This window comes from Phaethon aethereus (genome assembly GCF_964289735.1).
Source record: "Phaethon aethereus genome assembly, chromosome: 9".
NCBI lineage: Eukaryota > Metazoa > Chordata > Aves > Phaethontiformes > Phaethontidae > Phaethon > Phaethon aethereus.
Window position 1 is genome coordinate 11,858,066 of NC_138585.1, and position 21,532 is coordinate 11,879,597.

Below are 21,532 nucleotides of genomic sequence, written 5' to 3' on the forward strand. Positions count from 1 at the left end.
GTGTGGAGTGTGCATGTATTGCAGACAGAAGTCTCTGCATGTTCTCAGCAGCTAGGGACAGTGTGTGTAGAGGGAATCTTGGTACATTTAAAGGTTATCGGGGCCCATTCTGAAAAACACCAGCTGAACTGCGTGTGTTTGGTGCTGCCAGTGGGATGGTTTGCCTAGGATGTCATCCCTCAGCTATACATAGCAAACTCAAAGCTCCTTACAGAGAAACCTCTTACCAGTCACTTTCCACAAATGGCGCATATACCTAAAGGTACTTAGTGAAAATCCTTGAGAGGTATTTAATGCAAAAGCAGTCTCTCTGGTGTTTTTCAGAAGCCCACACACACCACTAGCAGGGAGAAGTGCAGGGCAGCTACAGCACAGCACTTGGGCCAGTTACTCATTTTGTCTCAACCAGGCTCTGCCATCCCAAGAGCTTGCCAAGATGTGTGACATGGGGGGGCTTGACAACCTGATTGCCAACACAGCCTATCTGCAGGCAAGGAAGAGTGGAGATGGAGACACCAAGGAGATACAAAAGAGACGTAGGAGCCTCTCACTGCCCAAGATTGATCAATGCGGAGAGGTTAGACTGTCCATTGTTGCTGATTATGACAGCATCTGTGAGCAGCAGCCCATTGGCAAGAAATTCTTCAGAGACTTCTTAGAGACAATGCCAGAGTATTTGGTAGTTAGGGACTTCCTGGATGAGGTGTCGAAGTGGGAGTTGGCAGAGGACAATGTCAAGAGCAGTACCATGGAGAATATGATCACCAATTTTCTTAAGGCAGGCTCCAAAAACTATCTGGCTTTCATGAGCTCTGACTTGGCTAGCAAATGCCAGGCAGCTACTGCAAAAGACTATGAGAATGTCGTGCAGCTGGCCAAGGAGGAAACCAAACTTTTCCTTAAAGGCAAGCCCTTCCAGGACTTCCAGACCAGCCCGTTCTATGACAAGTTCCTCCAATGGAAAGTTTTTGAGAAGCAGCCAGTAACTGAGAAATACTTCTATGAGTTCCGAGTGCTGGGCAAAGGTGGCTTTGGAGAGGTAAGATTTGTACTTCTAAGGATGTGGGTCATCCCTCCCCTTTCATGATTAGCAGGTGGGTTTGCAAAGAGGAACATGGCAGTGGATTAACAAATTGTCTAAAGTTTTGCAAAACTTGCTCCTTGAAATTGTCCATTTCCCAGAAATTAGGCTGGGTTGGTTATCTGTGCTGTGATACAGGCTCCAGGTGCCTGTTAGTGAAGAGCTACTCTTAAAGTTTTTATATTCTGTATCTATGCTAGTAAAAAATCCGGCTTCTTTACAAAAGCTCGCATGACTGTCCATATAGTTAATTATTATTCTGTTCCTTGGCACCATTTTAGCCTGTGCTAGGTCACAGACTCCCAGATAATTCCTAGGTGCAGTTTAGGGTATAGCACAGACCAGGATTTGTTCCCAAAACACTGTATGAATAAGGCTACCTTTTTTTGAGCTGGAAGAGAGTTTAGCTGTACAGATGCAAGTTGTATATGCTATTCTCATGGTCAGAGAGTGAGTCCTTGTTCATTTTATTTGCTAATACATGTCTACTAATGATGTCCTCAAGAACTTTGCATAAGGTCTGCTATATACTGGTCTGGAAGAGAATGGATTGTACACTTGTTTTTTCCTTATTTTCTCTGCTCATATACTCTGCCATGGAAGTTAGCATCAGCAGCTACTAATAGGCATCTGTGATCCCCCAGTTCCTGCCTATTGCTGCCCTTGATATTCCAGTCTGTATGTTTAAAATTCCTTTGTTACCTTTCGTCATGCATCTTGCTTCTCTAGGTTTGTGCCATCCAGGTGAAAAATACTGGTAAGATGTATGCCTGCAAGAAACTGGATAAGAAAAGATTGAAAAAGAAAGGTGGAGAGAAGATGGCACTACTGGAGAAAGAGATCTTGGAGAAGGTCAACAGCCCTTTCATAGTTACACTAGCTTATGCCTATGAGAGCAAAAGCCATCTGTGTCTTGTCATGAGCCTCATGAATGGAGGGGATCTGAAATATCACATCTACAATGTGGGAGAAAGGGGTTTGGAAATGAACAGGGTCATCTATTACTCAGCTCAGATCACCTGTGGGATTCTGCATCTCCATTCCATCAAGATTGTGTACCGGGACATGAAACCAGAAAATGTCCTCCTGGATGATCACGGTAATTGCAGACTGTCTGATCTTGGTTTGGCAGTGCGAGTCAAAGAGGGAAAAGGCATCACTCAGAGGGTGAGTAAAATTCATTGAACGTGGGCAGTGGGAAGGGAAGCTGTTCTATTTCTAATGCATTATGAGTTCAAGACTTAATTCCCTGGGATTTGTTCTTTGCTAAAGACCTTATGTGGTCATTTCATTCTAAGAGACGGTTGGTAAGAAGATTAGGTTAATTAACTCTCTAGATGCTGTATGTAGTTAAATAGCTTCTCTTACACAGAAACAGTAGAATCAACTTGACCTGTTTTTTCACTTAAGATAAACTCTTGAACCAATCATTTTAGAGAGGCTAACACAGATGACTTGTGCCTTGAGTCAGGGATTTAAACAATTATTTGTTTGTTTAACGAGCAGCGAAGATATGACTCTTTCTGTATTCAGTTTTTACTCCTAGAAGAATACAGTTTCTTCCAGATTACTCTTAAGTGGTACTACTGATTGTATTCCAGGTGTTCATGGTGCTGTACAACAAACCATTGCCAGCCTTCCTCCCCTCACAAATAAATTCCTGAAAAAGTTATCAGACTCGATGACAGTTTGCAGATGCACAGGCCTGTGTGCATGTGTAGGGAGAGGGAGATGGATGACCAGCTGGTTTTTGCTGTGTGAATTAGACTGTGCAGCACTGTGCCTGTGGTCATCTGAAACCCACCCAGATGACTAATAATGTCATGAGGTTTACACAAGAAAGATGTGTCCAGGTAGCTTAACTATGAAAAAAGCGTATTTCTCCCAAGGTGCCTGGAGCTTAAAGATGTGTATAATGAATGGATGTGTCTGAAATACACTAAGAACATGAACAAACGTTATAAACTGGTCTAATTGCCTTATGTTAAACTCCCCAACTCTTTCAAGTTACTCTCTAGAAGTTCAGTAGAAGAGGACCTGGTGGTAACCTTTTGCATCGTACTTGAAGTACACATGTCTTTTGACATTGTTCCTTAATGCAGTAATTTGTAGTTTGAAGGATATATTTTTTCCTGGAAATTAAAAAAGTTTGTATTATGAGTGGTTTTAGTTCTCAGTGAAAGAAAATACAGAAACTGATGTACTTTTAGATGGAAAATAATCTTAAAATGAGACTGCATTGTGGCTTAGCTATGAAAATACAGTTTCTGTGGAAGCTAAGGCAGGTTTTTAAATAGAACTTATGTGAAATGGGCGTGTTGTTTTGCTTGTGAAGAAGGCATTTTGATCAGTGAACACAAAGCTATAAACCTTATTGTGCTTTGCAAGTTATAGCTGCATGCTATAAAAAATAATTTTGTCTAAGGGCAGTTTTTCCTACTTGTAAATATATGGCATTTGGCAGAAGAAAAAACCCAGAAGAAAATGAAAGAGTGTATTTAGGAATGTCTAACCACTTCTGTTGGTATTAGAGTGGAATCTCAAAGCAGTAGTGGACAAGGTGGTTGTTACTCCTCACTTTCTATGACAGTCATCAAGTTGTTATAATGATTTTTCTTCTGTTATTGTTCACTGTTTTTAGAAGCACTGTTCACCATTTTATAGGTGTTTTGATTAGAGCAAAAACTGCAATGAATAATATATCACATGATTGTAGTGTGTTATAAGGAATTTCTGTTAAAGGCGGTTTTATTCATACAGGAAATTGAAATAGGCGAAAGAAGAAAAAGATTTTTTTTTTTCCCCCATTTTTTGTATCATAACTGTGAGGGATTTAAATGAACAATAATTCCCAGTATTATTTTACATTTCTCTAAACTAACCCTATTTGAGTCATTTGAAAGCTACTACTAAAAAGCATTATATAAAAGCTAGATATTACTATTATTTATAGTAATGTCATACACAGGAAGACCTAAAAACACCTTTAAAAAAATTATTGCATTAAGCTTCACTATGTACCCTTGTAATAAAATAAAAATGGTGCTGTTAATTAATTTTTGTTTACTAATTGCAGTTACATTGTGACTTAAAATTGTCCGAAAGTTTATACTATAGCATGCTTTTTGAGTATGACTACCAAATTACAACTTTAAAATAATCTTGAGAGAAGATAGGTTTTTTTCACCCCAAAAGATATATGGCTCCAAGACAGATTTATTAAATTAAATTTAATCAGTAGCACCATTTTGTGGTCACAGTTTTATAAGGGCAATTTTATAAGCTTTCCTCCAGGCCAAATCTGTATTGTACTATATATCTGAGTGAAGTGCCTACCATCATAAAGCTGCTTCTAGGTTTTGGATGATGGTTTGAACTGACAATTTAAGCCTTACAATTTTCAGTCACTAATGACAGGGAAAATACTTCTGATCTATAACATTGTATTCAGTAAAGCTACTTTTATTATTAGATTGTATTAATTCTGAGTATGGAGATCCTGTTTTAGTCTCATACTCTTAATTGAAGAAGCAGAATGGTGCCTTTTTTGAAACAGAGCACTTTCCTCTAGATTGTTTTGTACAGGTGTGAACTAAATAGATTATAAAAATAAAGTGAAATAATTAAAGATTTTTCAACAAGTGTCTAAAAGTTTCTCTCAGCCATTTAGGTTTTTCTTCCTGAGTGCTAATCTCTTCATTGTCTCTCTACTTCTTAAGTTAAGTGGCTCTTGCTTGTAAATAAGCAAAATAAGATAGAAAACTCTAAAATAGCTGTTACATATCAGGAGGAGCCAAGTAAACAGATGTGGAGTAGACATCTGATCTTAGGCACCTGCTTAAAAAAAAGGTTCATCTGCATGTGTTTGACTGGAACTATGCTGGTATGAAAATGTCTCTTAACACATCATAATATGTCTTTTTTTTTGCTATATATTACGAAGTAGAAACATCATGTGATGACTTTCATCGTTCCTTATACAAGGTTGAATAGTATATAATATGGATTTATCTGTTTATTTTTTTCATTAGAGATTGGGAAAAAATACAGTATTTCAATGCATTCTGAAAGTTTTGTACAACCGTTATGAGTGTACAAGCCATTAAAGATAAATTTGTTCTGCTTTCAAAGCATCAAAAAAATTCCTAGCCTCTCATGTATGAATAAATGCACATCACCCATACATCAACTGGAGGATCCGTAAGTCCCTTTTGTAAATCTTCTTAGGTGATTAGGTTATCGCATAGCACAAGTGATAAGCTAGTTAATGAGTTCCTGTTTAGACATTTCCAAGTTTAAATGTGAAGAGTTCTATGAAACTATAATGTTTATGTACTGTTTACCAGCCAAAGATTATTTTCTTTGTGGGTAGAAAGTTTTTTATTTTAGATGGGTGACTTTAATGTCACTTTAAAGACCACTTTAATGTGGTCATCTTAAAGTAATGTGTGTTTATGCTGCAGAAAAACCATTGTGCAACAGAAAAAGCATTTAATACTTATGTAATTGAAGAAGTAGCCTTGGTATTCTTTAAGTATTGTCATTACATATAATACTTTTGAGGAATATTTGTGTACTCTATACCAATTGTCTGTAACTATTATAAATAAAAATACACTACTGTCAGAAACAATGCTCCTTACAAAGGTCTAGAAAGAGTTGGATACTCAGCCTTAGTTTTCTCACTTTTTAGTTACTAAGGCAGCAAGTAGAAACATCTGGCTTTCCATGTTCCTGTTTTCTATCTGGTTTTCCAATGTTATTTTGACTATATACAGGCAGTTGTAAGTAATTGGTACAGTAATAATTACAGAGTTTAGAAAACTTTAATTTCACTAAGGTGTGCCAATTTGTATTTGTCAAGTGCTAGCTGGCTTTAGAATGAGGAAGTCACCAAAAAAAATTAAAATACACAAGTTTGAACAATAACATTCTTGGAAATAAAAAGTAGAAGGCAATTGCAAGATACTTACAATGTATTTTTTCTTCATGAAACAAACATGGATTATATGGGATTTTTTTGTGATATGTACATGTACCTGTGCAGTCTAGCTAGAAATGTGTATATGCACACTCACTCAGGCAGAGTTCTTACTGACATCACTGGAAACAGAAATAAACACTTTGCCAGTGATAATAGAATTATTCAGGACTTCAGGGAATATCATTATGACTTTTCATACAAATGTGCCTGTAGCATCTGTTCTGATGTGTCGATCATACCATGCATAAACTAGATTTTATCTTAAAGTTACGCCTTTTTAAATGTTGATATTGTCTTTGTCTTATATAATTGAAATAGAAAACAAGGAGAAACTGAGCCTGCAAAGATGGCTTTTGCATAGGCAAAATGTTTTGTCTGGTTATGTACTCGCTTGATTGATTCTGGAACTAGATCTTTTTGATTATGACAGAAATGAGGAGCCTTCATCCCAAGTTTCTCCACTCGAACAGTTTGACCTGGCATCCTTTTTCTTGAAGTCTCTGGAACTTTTTCTCATACAACTCCAAATTCACTTGTTGTGAGTCAAATGCTCCTGCCTTTATCCAAAAGAATAATACTACTTAGTTTCCTGAGAATGGTTGTGAGAAAAGTGAGCATGTTCTTCTGTTTAGTACCCTCATATCCTCTGCATACCGAAATACAGAGGACGTACTTCCATCTTTCCAGAAGTCAGTGCGTATTTGCTGTTTATTTCGGGAGGAACTTTCTGCCCTTAGTGGGTATGACTTTTGTGCAAAGCAACTGTTGCATGTAAATTATGAAGCACCAGAGAGCTTAAATATTGACATAACAACTGTGAAAAATAAGACAAACATATTTTTGTAGTATTTATAAAAGTGCATTCATATCTTCAGAGGTTTCAGGCTTCTTCACAGTATTCCTGTGCTATGTTTTATGTATTTGAAGGACATAATAATATTTTTATAGGAAAAACATGTTTTGGTTAAAATATTACTCAAAATGTCCTTTTGCCCTCCTGTATTTTTGTTTATTATAAGATTCTATTTCTTAGGAAAACAGAAGGAAATCTATTTGGATGTTCCTGAAACTTGCAGTTTAATTTCAAGGCAGTTGAGAAGCGGGAGGAGGGTTTAGACTTGTGAAATAAAAAATAACTCGGAAAGCTGTTCTGCAGTTGACTTTTGGTCATTATCACATGGCATTCTAATTGCATAAGATTCTGTAAAAATTTATTCTTCCTTTGCACTTTGAAAAATGACAGCCCTTCATTTGCTCAAGATTAGAGTGACTTGCTGCTATTTTACAGTTTCAAAACCACCATTCTGCTCATACATTTTTAAGTATGACATGTAAAATTGATTATGTTTTAGTAGCAGAACTTTGTTCTTAAAAAGTTTTATAATCGCAGTTGTTATGAAGTGCGTCATCATGACAGGTATTTCAGATATTTTAAATCTCTGAAACATATACTTTACACAGTGCAACCTTATCCACTGTGAATGCCATGATCATGAGAATGAAGGGAGCAGAAATGATTTTGTGGGATAATTCTGCCTCCTGCAGTTTTGGAGATGGCAGAAAGGATACTGTAGTCATCTAAAATTATGAGAATGCAATGTGTCTCATGAAATGCTTTTTCTACACAGGGCATATCACCCATGAGACACATTCTTCTGTCTGGGAAAAGACATTGGAGCCCTTTAAGACATAGCATCAGGTCTCTTTGACTTTTTACCTTGTTCTTCATGCACTTTAATCTGACAGAACATGCAATAGCATTTATTAACTATAAAAAAGCAAGAGATAAGATTCCTTATCAAGTTCCTTTTCCTGGTAGAAAGCTTAAGCAAGCTCTTTGAACATGAAAAATGCTATGTGCTAAATACTACCATTTAGTCCCTTTGTCTCTTGAGGCTCATTATTTATTAGAAAAAATAATATACATTCTGGAATCATCTCTTTGGTAAAACATCTAGTGGGCCACTTGTTGGTTCAACACTGTCAAAGATGTTTTTATTTTATTGGGCAAGAAATGCAACATTTGGCTGACAGTGTAATTCTATGAACTGTTGATTTGACGGCTTTGACCGGAAGCAGTATTGCAGGAACTGTAAGCTGTAGGACAAGGAGGAACGTAGTACTTCTGTTCTTATTGGATCACATGTGACATTCCACTGACTGTGATGAGTAGTTTCAGTTCACAAATATATAATGACTTTTTTATGAAGACAAAAGAAAACCCTGAAATAAGAGACAGAAGCAAGTGAAAACTGGGCGCTTGGTTTTGCTCGTTGTTCAAGTTTAACGTCCGCCAGTGAAAGGTAGCAGATTCAAAATATGTGGAGGTGGTTCTTAATACAGTGTGTAGTTTAGCTGCAGGACTTTTTTGCAAAAGATCTTGTAGGGTCTAAGAATTTATCTATATTCATGAGGAGAGTAGACAATTGATGGAAGACAACTTTGATGAGAGAAACCATTTGTGTCTCTGGAAGCCCTTGAACCGCAAACAGTTGGAGCCTAGGAAGGTATTAGAGAAGTATCAATGTACACACCAGGTTCTTATAGTCTTCCCTATGCATCCATATTTTGGCCAATTCACAGGCAGGAAACTGGCCATAAGAGCCTTTGTTCTAATGCAGCCGGTACCCATCTTCCTGGATTTATGTGTAAAAGAATTGTACCTTCAGCGTTAGTCATAATCCTGAAAGATAAGGTGGATGAAATCCCGTGGATTTCAGTGATAGACAGTAACCCATCCAGGCCTCATTGTCATTTGCACTGCTTAAGCTACAGGGGCTGTAGTTACACTGGAGGGCCGTTACCCTTCTGAGGGCACCTTGCAGTCCTGTTCCCTCAGTCACACTGGCACTGAACACAGAATTCCTCTTTGATGTCCTCTTTTTGAGAAAGCCGCCTACGTGTCATGCTGTAATACTGTATTTGCATTCATAGAATATGTACAGAGCTAAGCAGATGGAGAATTTTCTCCCTTATTAATATTGTTTATGGAATATTCTGTGGTCATTAAATAATAAAACCATAAGCGTATCTGAAATGAAGTATTATTATTCCCACATTATAGATGGGAGATGGTCTGGAGAAACGTTAAAGGGAAATTAAAGGGAAAATCATGTTACAAGAAGACTAGAGAACATGATAATTCTTGAATTCTAATTGAGTGGTTATGAGTCTGTACCAAGTGCTCTGCTTGTCCTGTATGCTCCATCCCTATCATGTCTGATTGCTTCACTGTCTATGAATGCAGATTTCTGATGGCACTTCATCAAGGTGGGGATGTTAGCAGGTTCTAGCTCCAATAGGGATCTGAGTCAAAGATAGTGATTTACGCGTGATCACGCAGGAAGAAAGCAGGGAGATGCTCTAGAGTCCAAAGTTAAAATTGGTGCCCAGTTGCTGGACCATCCTTCCTCAAGCCATTTATCTTTTTTATTTTTGTATAGCATGAATCTAAACTGAGAAACATGCTGTAACTGTGGCTATTTCTCTTCCCAAGTGTGAGCACAGAGGCAGCCTGCCCATGCTGTCACAGAAGTGGCTTTCTCTTTCATTTGTGCAACTTCCCTGATTTCAATGACTACTAATGTCCAAGCTTGAAAGAGTAAAAACCAATGGTGGATTTTTTTACTACTCCAGTTAGTGACTTTGAACCCAGAGGCAATTTTGTTTCCTTTTTTCCTAATATAGCAGAAGTTTGTTTTGTCCCTCTTGTGCCTTTATCTGAGTGGGTTCTTTTAAGGCAGACAGCTTTCCCTGTTAAAATTATGTCCCTATCTGAAAATGAAAAAACCTTTGGTCTTGAATTTTGTGTAGGCATGTGGGATTCAGTAGCTCCTAAGCTCCTAAACAGTCTTTCTCATTATCTTTTACTAGTATGCTGAACAGTTGTCCTTGTGTTCTTTTGACTCAATAGCCCATCGATTTATGATGGGCTGTCCCGTCATAAGGCCCTTCCCTATGCCAAACTCTTTGTTCTGTGAGACTTTTGAAGGGTGTCTTTCGTCCTAATTAGATTTGATTTTACCTTTTTTTAAAAGATCGTTGCCCATTCATTTGCTCAACTTGCTTGTTACTGTATGAACGTCTGGTGAGAACGTGTGGAGGAACTGCAGTTCTGTGCGACTCATTTAAATTACGCTCCATTCCTCCTCACCGTGGCTCTTGGGAGAAAAATGAAGATTATAAAGTGAGTGGCAGAAGCAGATCAGTTCTTCTCAACATCTAGGGCCTGTTTGCTCATGTGCAGAGAAGAGTTTTCTGTGGTCTGTTCCAGCATTCCTGCAGGGTCTATTAAGGCCATTGCTGAAGGAATGGAAGAACAGCTGGACAAGAGAACAAAGCAGGCAGTGGCACCCCTTGGAGGAAGGAAGGACTGAGCCCCAGGAAACAGCTGATGGAGCTAAACTCAGCTTGTTTTTTTTCCTCTGTTCAACAGTTCTTGTGCCATGGCAAACAAAAGGCAGACATTCTGATTTGCTTTACTGTTTGGTTTGTGATATCAATTGAGTTTGTTTTGCAGAGATCTGTGGGAAAAGGTAGAGAGATCTAAATCCTGTTTCTTCTCATTTGCCTGTTTCTGTGCTGATGAAAGCTCCAGAGAGTTCTGTTTCTTTCTCCCCTGCATCTGCTAGAAGCTGGGATAACGGTGGTGTTCAAGGGAGGTTCCCTTCTCGGGACAGCAATCTGAATAGGATGTATGAGCATACTTACACTGCGGGCCTCGTTCTGCTCAGAGTTGTGGTGTGCCAAGTACCCGTTGACCGTACTGGGAACTGGGTGCACTTAGTGCTTCTCAGGATCACATCTTGTATTATTAAAAGATTATAATTATGTGACCTTTTAAAAATTTATGCAGGATCACATTTCACAAAAGAAACTTTTGTATACTTTCAGATGAGTCATTTCTACTATGCCTTGTCAAACCACACTCAAAGCAACAATTCCACTTAACAGAACTTCTTCACTAATGTATCCAAGGTCAACATTTGGTCATGACATTTTAGAGGATTATTGAAAAATTGTATTTTGGGTTGTTCTCAAGATAGAGAAATAAAAGGAGAAGTAGATCTGTTAACGCTTTTCAAAAGCAAGTCAATTAAAATTTAATTTACTGAAATATAATGACTTTTTATATTTCAATCAGCATATGCAAGTAAGGCATCCCGCTCATCATCACAAAAGACAGTATTAGATCGAGAGCAAGCAAAAAATAGCTAGTGCTGAACTGACTACGCTTCAAAAAGTTATGTGCCTCTGCAATGGCATATGGTTTCTGCCTTCTGTATAAAAGTTGGGGTAATATAACATTCTTTGGCTCCTTTGTGATTTTTTTTTTTTTATTTTTAATTGCGTTCCATTAGACGCTTCCAGGTCAGTGAAGGGGTAATTCCATGTGTTTGCGTGTATCTGTAAGATCACTTGAGCAGTCAAGACATGTTCAAATGGTTCCTGGCCTTATCAGGAATCCTACAAGAAAGAAGAAAATAATGTGCTTGGTCTTAGTCTCAGGCAAAACCCAGTGCATGTCCTGTTAGTGTAGAGTTGACAACAAAGGAATTTGACTTTCTGAGTACGATTTTTATATTTTCCCTGTTTCCATTAAAAGAGTGAAATTTGTCCATGTAAAATAAGATCTAGTAAGAAAAAGTGTTTTTTAGTTAATACAGAACTTCTGGATTTACTTACAAATTGTATTGAATGAAGACAACTACAAAACCATACAAACCTAATGATTTTTTGTGTGATAGACATACCAATAGCCCATACTTAGAGATATGCATTCTGAGGCATGGTCAGATAATTCTGACTTAATTAAATGTTCACTACAACCCATGGCAAATAGAGCCCTTCTCAAAAATAGTGCATTTATCTTTTTTGTGGTATCTTTTAATTCCTTTGCTTTCTGTCCATTTTTTTTTTCTTTTTACATTTGAGTATAATTTATAGTGTATTTATTTACTTCTTGGCCTACTGAGAGTAACTTAACTCATTACTTCACTTTTGCTTTGGGAATCAGTGGATACGTTTTCCACCTAATACACTGGTTTTTTGCTGCTCAAATCTCACTACTGCTAGTTGTACAGTTTAAAAACTCCCTTCACTAAGCTTCTGTTTTACCTGCTTAAATAAACCTCTCCTGAGCCATTGAGGCTGCCTTTCATGTTACCACAGGATCTCTTTTCTTTGAAAGATGATCTGATTTTTGACATCTTGTTCTCCATAATGATTAGTGCAGGGGTGCTAGGTTTTAGCTTCCTTCTAATGCTATCTACTCCCCAAAGATAGAATTAAATCCTCATTTGAAAAATGTACGTTATTCCAGATCCGGGGACTGAATAATTCTTGGTATATTTGTGTTCCTTAATACAGCAAATGCTTATGGCTTTATCATCTTCCCAAATGATCATCTTTCTTCCCAAATGATTTTGCCAAAGCTCCACATATGTAGAAATAGGTGGAAAAGACTACAATTTCAGCTATTTTCTTCCTTTCTTCAAATTCCTGTTTTGATAAAGATTGCAGAGATTTATGTATTTCTTCCCCCTGCTTGTTTATGTGTTTCTTCCCCTTAAACATCACTGCTGACTACTTGTGAAATGTGTTTGTTTCTGCTATAATATGGTAATGTTTAAGTGGGCTTTGATTCTCAGGGTTTATGAAATTAGGTTTAGATTCCTGTTTCTCAGCCTGTTCCTTCATTATGAATTGCAGGAAAGCTTCAGAATTGGGAGAAATTTGTTTTAAAATTAGGTTCAAGTTTTGATGAAATTCCATGAGAAAAACAGCTCTCAAAATTCTGAGTTGTAATGGGTTGACATTATCAGAGGAACAATATATGTTTCTAGACTTCTCTGAGATGGAGCTGGATCAGCTCAATAACAACTCAAAAGATTTCAGTGCTACTAATTTAGAATTTTGAAATTTAATTCTTGTTCACAGTAACTATATCCACAGTCTTTCACTTCAGTCTGAAGGGAAGCTGTTGTTGGTCCCTCTCTGTTTTCTATTAAATTGTGCTCATGCAGTCTCTTTGGTTGGCGATTATGGTCTTGCTTTCTCTGTTCTTGAGAAACATGAGTACCATGTCAAAGCATGGTGTTCTGTATGGTGTGACTTGCTGAAGGTTATGTGGAAAATGCACATGGAAGAGACTGAAGTTACCTGGCAACTATTTCTTTTGAAAAAACTATGGAAGAAGGAACACTATGAAAGGAACAACTATGGAAGGAAAAAGAGGCAATCTCAAAGCAGCTGCCTGGAGACACATTTAGGATCACAGAATTCTGACTTTTCCATGTCAAATTTATCCAGTTCCCATATGATGATGCTAAGTTGCAGCAAAGTAATGTCTTATCAGAAAGACCGTACTGTGCTCTCAGGGTGCATTTTTATGATGATATGACTCATCAGTTCTTCAAGGCATTAGTGCCCCAGCTTCATCTCAGTAAAAATAAGAATGTTTATTGCTTCCCAGAAGGGGCAAGAAAAAAAAAAAGACAAAAAATATTCCAGAAGCCTGCTTAGTGTCTGTGTTCACTAACCCGCGATGAACGTGTGCATCCTTTTGTACCAAACTTTCTCTACTGCTTTCAACCCCTCATCTCCCTTCCAGGTTTCATCATCTTCTGAGGCCAGATGGATCTGGGTTCTGTGTCTATATTTGCAGTAGTTGTAAATAAAAATGTAATACTGTCAGGGTGTCTCTTGATACTAACTTTTACTTAGAGAAATTCGATGCAAACGGTACAAATTAATGTGGAATGATGTCAGCTGCTGCCATGCCCATACGGCCTCTCTGTACTTTTGTGGTTTTAGTGAGGGAGGCAACAGTTCGATTTTAATCTTTTTCAGTTGTTTTCAACCTGGCTGATATTTTTGGTCTTCTCATCTCATTTCTGGTTTTCACCCAAATGGAGGACTTTTTTTATTTTTAGGGGTATAAAGCAAATACAAAGAAGGAAACAAAGTGGATTTAATTTTCAGTCCATTAGGCTCAGGTTGTAATTGATGCTAAGATGTTCCCTCTCGCACACGTTGTTTACAGTAGAGTATATGCCATAATGTGTGGAGGCATGAGCTGAAGTTTGCAGGGAGACCTTACTCAGAAATACTGTGCCTAAAGTTGCAAAAATTAGAGGAGTTACCCAAACCCCATACAATAAAATTCATCTGTTGAGCTGTGCTTTTTACAAATATAATTTGCCCAAACAAGCTCTAGTTTTAGTTACTTTTTTCTAACTGTGAACTTCTGTCACTACTTGTGTTCTGGTAGCAGTAATGCTGACCGTCTTGAATAACCTTTATTGGGATTTTGCACAAACATAATTTTTCATTTTAAATTGTAGTACTACTAATACATCAGTCCCAGTATTTCAGAAAGATAGAGAAGAGGTTCAAGCGACTTCTGACATAGTTATCACTGTTAGCTGAATCTGGTACATATATAAAATAAGGTATAGCATCAGATGCAGCAGGAAATGTTGGGTCAGCTGAGGGAATGCTGTTTCAATTGAAATCTTGCATCCTCGGTCACGCAACAGCACAACAGCAAGCTTATAGAGAGGTTGACCTTCTCTCTTCCCTCCCAGGTGAATCAGCTCCCTAGAGGGAGGCAGTGGGAGCTATTTTGGACATTGTGCAGTCGGACCCCCAAGGGAAGTGTGCCAGGCCTGGTCTGGGAAGGAAGCGGGCAGGTTCCCCTCTCAAAGCAGTCTCTTCTTCTCTTGGAGAAGGGTCCATTAGTGCTGTATGTAGCAGTAGTCTTTATTCAGAGAGGTTTTTTTAGTTGGGAAATAAGAACTCGTTCCTTCATCTGAATGCATGTAGTTTACTAATTAGAATTTTCATAGGTTTACAATGGTTTTAAGAGTTTTTCTTGGCCCTTGATGCTAGTACTTCTTTCTAGAAACCACCAGGGAGTGTGGGTGAGAACTTCCTCATGCAGCTCGGCTAACCAGCTTGATGAGAACTTTCTCATTGGCAGCAGACCCCTTCATTGGACCAATTATAATCACTGAATGGGGAGGGAATTGGTGATTGTTTGTCTGTGTTTTGTCTTTTTTTCAGTCTTTTCAAATTGATTGCTAGTTGTGTTTACAGGACAAAGTTAACAACACTATCTTCAACAGGAAAAAAAAAAGCAATAGGGAAGAACAAAGCAAGCTAAACATTAATTTAAAAAGAAACCACTTTTAGGTAGGACTTGCACAGATATTTCATCTTTGAAGAGCATAATTTAAGATGCTCATTTAAGATTCATCTTTAAGAAGAGCATCATCATTTAAGACAGTTTTCCTGTATGCTAAGATGTTTATAGACGGATATAGTGCATGTGCCAAACCAGAGCTATACCTCAGAGCTTCTAGATAAAAAAATATATCAATTATACATAGTTTCTAGATACAAAATATATCAACTGTATTACTAATATTTTGGAAGAATTATAGACTAGTTTGTTTAATTGTGTGCAACTCATTGCTGACATTGTATAGTAAATCTGTCTGTATGTTTGCAATAGGCTGGGACAAATGGTTATATGGCTCCGGAAATCCTGAAGGAAGAAGATTACAGCTATCCTGTGGACTGGTTTGCTATGGGGTGTAGTATTTATGAAATGGTCGCTGGCCGAACACCATTCAAGGATTTCAAAGAAAAGGTCGGTAAGGATGAGGTTAAAAGAAGAACTGTGGAAGATGAGGTGAAATTTGAACATGACAACTTTACAGAGGAAGCGAAAGATATTTGCCGACTGTTTTTGGCTAAGAAAACAGAGAATCGTTTAGGAAGCAGGTATGCCTTACTGCTCAAACTCAGTAAAAGCCAGATTAAAGCTGCAAACAATATTACTGTTTTACATATTACACAAAATTAGGTTAGCTTTTGACTTTCTACAGAGTACTGAATTTTCCCTTTTGCTTCTAGGAAGAGAGGGGTGGAAAGTTTCTAAGATAACATGAAAATAAGGAATTTTCTTGCAATAGTGTGATGGCCTGTCTTCACCCCAGACTAATAGGAATTCCCCTCTTGGTATTTTGTGGGGATAGGCTCTATATAGTTTTGGGAGAAGGGAGCAGCCCATTTCTCTTGCATTTTCTTTCCTAAAGGTAAAGGATATTCAAGTAGATACCTGCTTCTATGCTAATGGAAACTGAATGCAGAATCTTGGGCTGTATCACTTACTGGAATGACATGGGCAAAAATCCAAATCTGCAGTGTGGATTCTCTTCCCTGCAGATATCCAACTTGCAAGGCTGCGTCATTGGCTTCTTACTGAAGAGACCTTAATCCCTCTGCTTTACTCAAGTGCTTTAAAAAAATCTTGTAGAGTTTCTGGTCTTCCTGACTCATCCCAGGGAGAAAAGGGAGGAAAAGAATACTGGGCACAAATTCTTATAAAGCAAAACATTTTTTGGGACCTCAGAATTGGCTTTGGGTTGATGAAGACTGATGAATGTATTCCTGACTTAACAGTTTAAAGTAGCTGTTCAACAAGAAGAAAATTGGAAAGCTAAGCATTGTAATATTTAACTTGTAATATCTCTGATCCCTCTGATATATATGTGTGTGGAGGAGGGGGGAGAGAGAGAGAAGAAAAAAATTCAGTGCATTTCTAGTGAGACAGATTTGGGATCTACATTTGCAATATAGACAAAATAAAAGAAATATACCAAAAATGTAAAAAACTAATAGGAGACTGATAGTACCTGTCTTTAGAGTACACCATGCTTTGAATCACCTGTGAATACAAATATATGTATCAGATGCTTTTCCAATCTAAAGGTGGAATAGCCTCAGAGACTTGATGAAAATGCACAGATAGTCTTCTAGATTTATGTTTCATAACAACATGGAACAGTTTTGCAAAATATTAATCACACTTGCCTGAAAGAATTAACTTTCAATAAAGTTAATTATATAATTAACATACAAATCCTTATTATTCCAGTGCTAACTGAAGACTACTGCTCTTTGTGCCTGATGAGTTTTCCCAACAACTCTGCAAGGCTGCAGGAAAAAAAAGTATTTTCAACAGCACATAGAGTATGTTTGATACAAAGTCTGTATTATTTTTAATACGTTTAAAAAGCCTATTTTAAAAATAAATTTAATACAAAAACATTTATAGCATTCTACCTTACAAGTCAGCATGCTTTGCAGACATTTAGTCTTACAGTATTTTGTGAAGTAAACAAATTTCAGAGTAGGGGAAAATGAAATTTAGAGATTCTGAGCGACTTAGTCAACTTCATTCAGCCAGTCTGAAGCAAAACCACCAACAGAATATTCACTTACGGTAACCACACTCCCTTTGCCAAGGGAATCATTTACAATCATTCTGTCTGCTTACCATTATGTTATTTCTCATCAATGGGAGAAATGTACCTAGAAAGGTATTTGCACAGATTATATTTAATTTTCTGCTATTTAAGATATTCTTACTCTTATGTGTCATACTTAGAGAGGGGAAAACGATAGGATGTATACAAGGCCTGGACATGATACAGAATAAAAGCCTGCATGTACCTTTTAAGCAGGGCGATGCTATTCAGGACAGCTCATCCTTACGTAAAGATTAGCACTGTAATTCTACTAAGGACAACAAGACCTTGGGTTATCTACATAAGTGCCTGTTGCATAAGTTAAAGCTGCTCAAGGATAGCTTTACTTTGTACACTTGACCTTTTAAAATACTCCACACTACTGAAGACTCAATGTCACTGGCTAACTCAGGAAATATGTAACCCTTTTCATCCACTCAAGCTTTTTGGGATTGACATCTCAAATCTCAAATCGCAAATCTGTAAAATGATTTTTTTTAAAAACTTTTATTTTCATGGAGGAATACAAAATTGACATAGTTTAGATGAGTTCTCTTTCTATTTAAGTTATGTAAATGTGAAGTTCACGCAGGAAGAGCTCCAGTTCATCTCCATCTGGTTGGAAGATACTTCAGTTGGTTCCAGTAGATGGCGTTCCTGTAGCTTTATGTTTTTAAACTTTATATGGTTTTGATGGTGTCAGAAAATACATCAGGAGGAGAAATACTGCAGCAATCCATTCTGGAGCCTTCACCAGCTTCTAGTGCTTTTTGGTTTATGTTACAGAAAGGAAAAGCAAAATAAAGTGAAATTTTTGTAAGTGCATCTGTCCAGTAGGACTGTCAGCACTACTAGCCCACTAGTGTCCCAGGACACTACGTAATTTGAACAACAACTCTTAACGCATTTCAAGCTAACAGCGAATGTAAATAAATCACATCAGGCTTGAGGGCTGCTCAAATCTTGGCTGTCACTAGCTAGTTAAATTAGGAGATGATTTTGCAAGACTATGTATATGCAGAAGCCATGATCACTGTTGCTTTAATCTATACATTCATAATTGTGTTCATATGGCTCTTTTGGGTTGAAAACATCATTTTTTCATTGCCCAGGGTGCCCAGATGGCAGCATCTATTGTTCTTCAGGCTGTGATTTAGCATCCTGGTCATGGTCGTGTACAGTGGTAGTGGCTGGTGGTGACCTGCTCAGAAGAACCAGGCAAGCAGAGACACAAAATGACAATACTCTAACAAGGGAGCTGAAAAGGGTGGCTGGTAGTTTCATCTCAGCTGTGCCTGGGTAGCACCGAGGCAGGCTAGAAGCGTGGCAGGACAGCATACAAGGAGCCAGCAGTAGTGGCAAGCTGGACGAGCTGTTCTGCATACATGGTATAAGGTGTTAAAAAAGGAAGATTTTCGATTGTCACACAAATCTACTACTTCTATATGGTGCTTCTACATATTTGCAAAGATAAAAAGATTTGTCAAAGGTTCGCATTGCACTTTGTCTAGAAATACATGAGTGCTTACACTTTGCTAAGTACATGATTTTGTAAGGAAGTGGGAAAAGAAAAAACATGTTAGAAACTACCATTTTCTGAGGCCAAAACCCAGACAAATTTGTTGTTCCTATTTTGTTCCTGTTGTTTCTGTTTTCAAGACCAGTGCATCCATAAATACAGAAAAAACCCGAATGCGTAGGTGTAGAAAATGCAGTGGTCCTATCTGCTCCCCCTTTCACTAGAATTAAAAACTCCCAACTTTGTGAGCCTTGATGCTAGAGGCACAGTTCAAAAGCTGTGATCCTTGGACGTGCTTTAATGAGCACACATTTGAGGCTCAAATTATTATAATCAGAATATACTACAAGTCTCTCTGTTTCTTTTACAGCAAGAATTCTCCCTGAGGTTGCAGTTGTTTTTCTTAAGATGTATTTAAAATATGTATTTACAATTATTTTAGTCCTTTCTGGATTTTATTCTTGGGTTTTAACAATAAAGGATTGTGTTTGTGACAGTGGCACACATACTTTTGCTAATGCCATAATTTGTGACTCTCTTGCTTTAATCTCTGTTCATTTATAAGAGTAGTTCTTTTGAATGAACAGACTTCCTGAAACTGAGAGTGTATTAGAGCAACATAACTGAGTTTATCATATAAATGCATAGCTGCTTTGAATCAAGATAAAACCAGAAATGTCATTTTTCACCAGTTTCCCATTCAGACTGTTGTTCCTCAGAGTCAATCCCTAGGTGTATTAACACAGTGTACCCATCTAGAGTTTAACTGATATTCTTACGCTAGTTAATTTAGAGACAGCCATTTGACTTTCATTGTTGGACAGTAAATCCAATACTCCCCCTCCCCATCCTGCTGTATCTTCAGTTCTGGTTAAAGTGTATCTTTGGATATGAGTATCTCTGCGCTGCCAGAAGCAGCACTGCAACTCTTGCATGGCACCTTGCCCAGACTGATTCACCCTGAGAGGTAGAGTAATGAATAATGGGATCAGGATGTTTTCTGCTTCTCAGCTTTGCTTATATTATGCAGTGCAGCATTCTTCAGTTATGAAAAAAGGAATTGCATTGCATTATAGGTAGATCTCTCTCTCTCCTCCCTCCCCTTGAAAATACTCTCATGTGTACAACACAAAGACCACTACACACCTGAGAGCAAAACATCATACTAATTAACAAACTTTTGCTTTATTGCAGAAATGAAAATGATGACCCAAGAAAACATAGTTTCTTCAAAACAATAAATTTCCACAGGCTAGAGGCAAACCTTATCGACCCTCCGTTTGTGCCAGATCCATCAGTTGTCTATGCCAAAGATGTTGCAGACATTGCTGACTTCTCTGAAATACGAGGAATTGAGTTTGACGACAAAGATAAGAAGTTCTTCAAAAAGTTTGCGACAGGTGCTGTCCCTATAGCCTGGCAGGAAGAAATTATTGAAACGGGACTGTTTGAAGAACTGAATGATCCTAACAGAGTCGATGCTGGGGGATACACAAATGGAGGTGAAGCTAAGTCAGGAGTTTGTTTGTTGTTGTAAATATCACATCATTAACAAAAAAAGTAGAAACCACCTCAGAACTTTCCGTATTCTGACACTGTTTCAGAAACTCAGTGTATCTGTTTAGGAAGACCCAATCAGTGTAATATGACATTGACAGGCTATGTAGGCCCACCAGCTGAATAGACTATATTATTTTCCTTTGCTCTAACAAAGGAGATAATATTTTTGTTTTATTGGAGATTTATCAAGATGAAGAATCATAGTTCTCTAAGAAACTTAGAATGATAGAAATTCTGAAATACAAAAAGCAATAACAGAGTGAAGAGGCAATACCTTTTGAAAATGACTGACTACCGTTTTGAATACAATAATCTGTTGTTTTTCTTTCTATTTTCTTGTTATTTCTACTAACATTTCCTCTTTGTTCTGCAGTTTTCAGGAAAGATTTTTTTTAATTTTCAAGTAATATTCTCAGTTGGACAATGGAGCTCATATACCATGTCAAACTTTGAGTCTTATTGGTTAGCCAGTCTGTCTGTTGTTTTCTTAATTTCTGTTAGTTTTTGAGTGTTTTCATTGTAATATGTTCAAATTGTCATAAAATGTAAAAGAAGGCTATCACTAGGAAATAGGACTGACAGGATCAAACTGTTTTCAAAGGTGATTTTAAGAGAGTGAAGATAAGATTGCACCGAATTAATTGAATAAAGCATTTATTTATTATTATTAAGTGTATTCTTTTAAGTGATAATACCATACACAAAGAAGATGTATTTATAAGTTCTTTTTGACAATTTTAAACTTCTATCAGGTTTCCTGATAATTTTTCTGTATTGTGGTGATAAATCAAGCTACAAATAGAACAAAGCAATTTGCAACTGGCTTTTTACAAGACATTTATTTCAGTGCAATATAAATTTTAATTCAGTAGTTGCAAAGTACATTATACTATTAAGTGCTGTAATACCGGTAAGGTTATGTGTGTAAGCTGACACCATCTTCAAATGTTCATTTATTCTCATGCAAATTTTGCTGTGTTTTATTTCTCAATTTTGTGACAACCTAAATTGAATTAACTGGAAACATTTTTGTGAATACTTGCTACTGCTGAAGTATGTTGCTCAAGAGA

At 37.3% G+C, this 21,532-nt stretch overlaps 1 protein-coding gene across 1 annotated transcript; it reads left to right on the forward strand.

Annotated features, from left to right (window-relative positions):
* Positions 1–436: 436 nt before the first annotated feature.
* Positions 437–20,439, forward strand: GRK7 (G protein-coupled receptor kinase 7; the record flags this gene model as incomplete). The annotated part of the gene is made up of 4 exons (XM_082003384.1): positions 437–1,039; positions 1,811–2,248; positions 15,583–15,854; positions 20,097–20,439. 4 exons carry the CDS (start codon positions 437–439, stop codon positions 20,437–20,439), a joined length of 1,656 nt encoding a protein of 551 aa, XP_081859510.1.
* Positions 20,440–21,532: the final 1,093 nt, after the last annotated feature.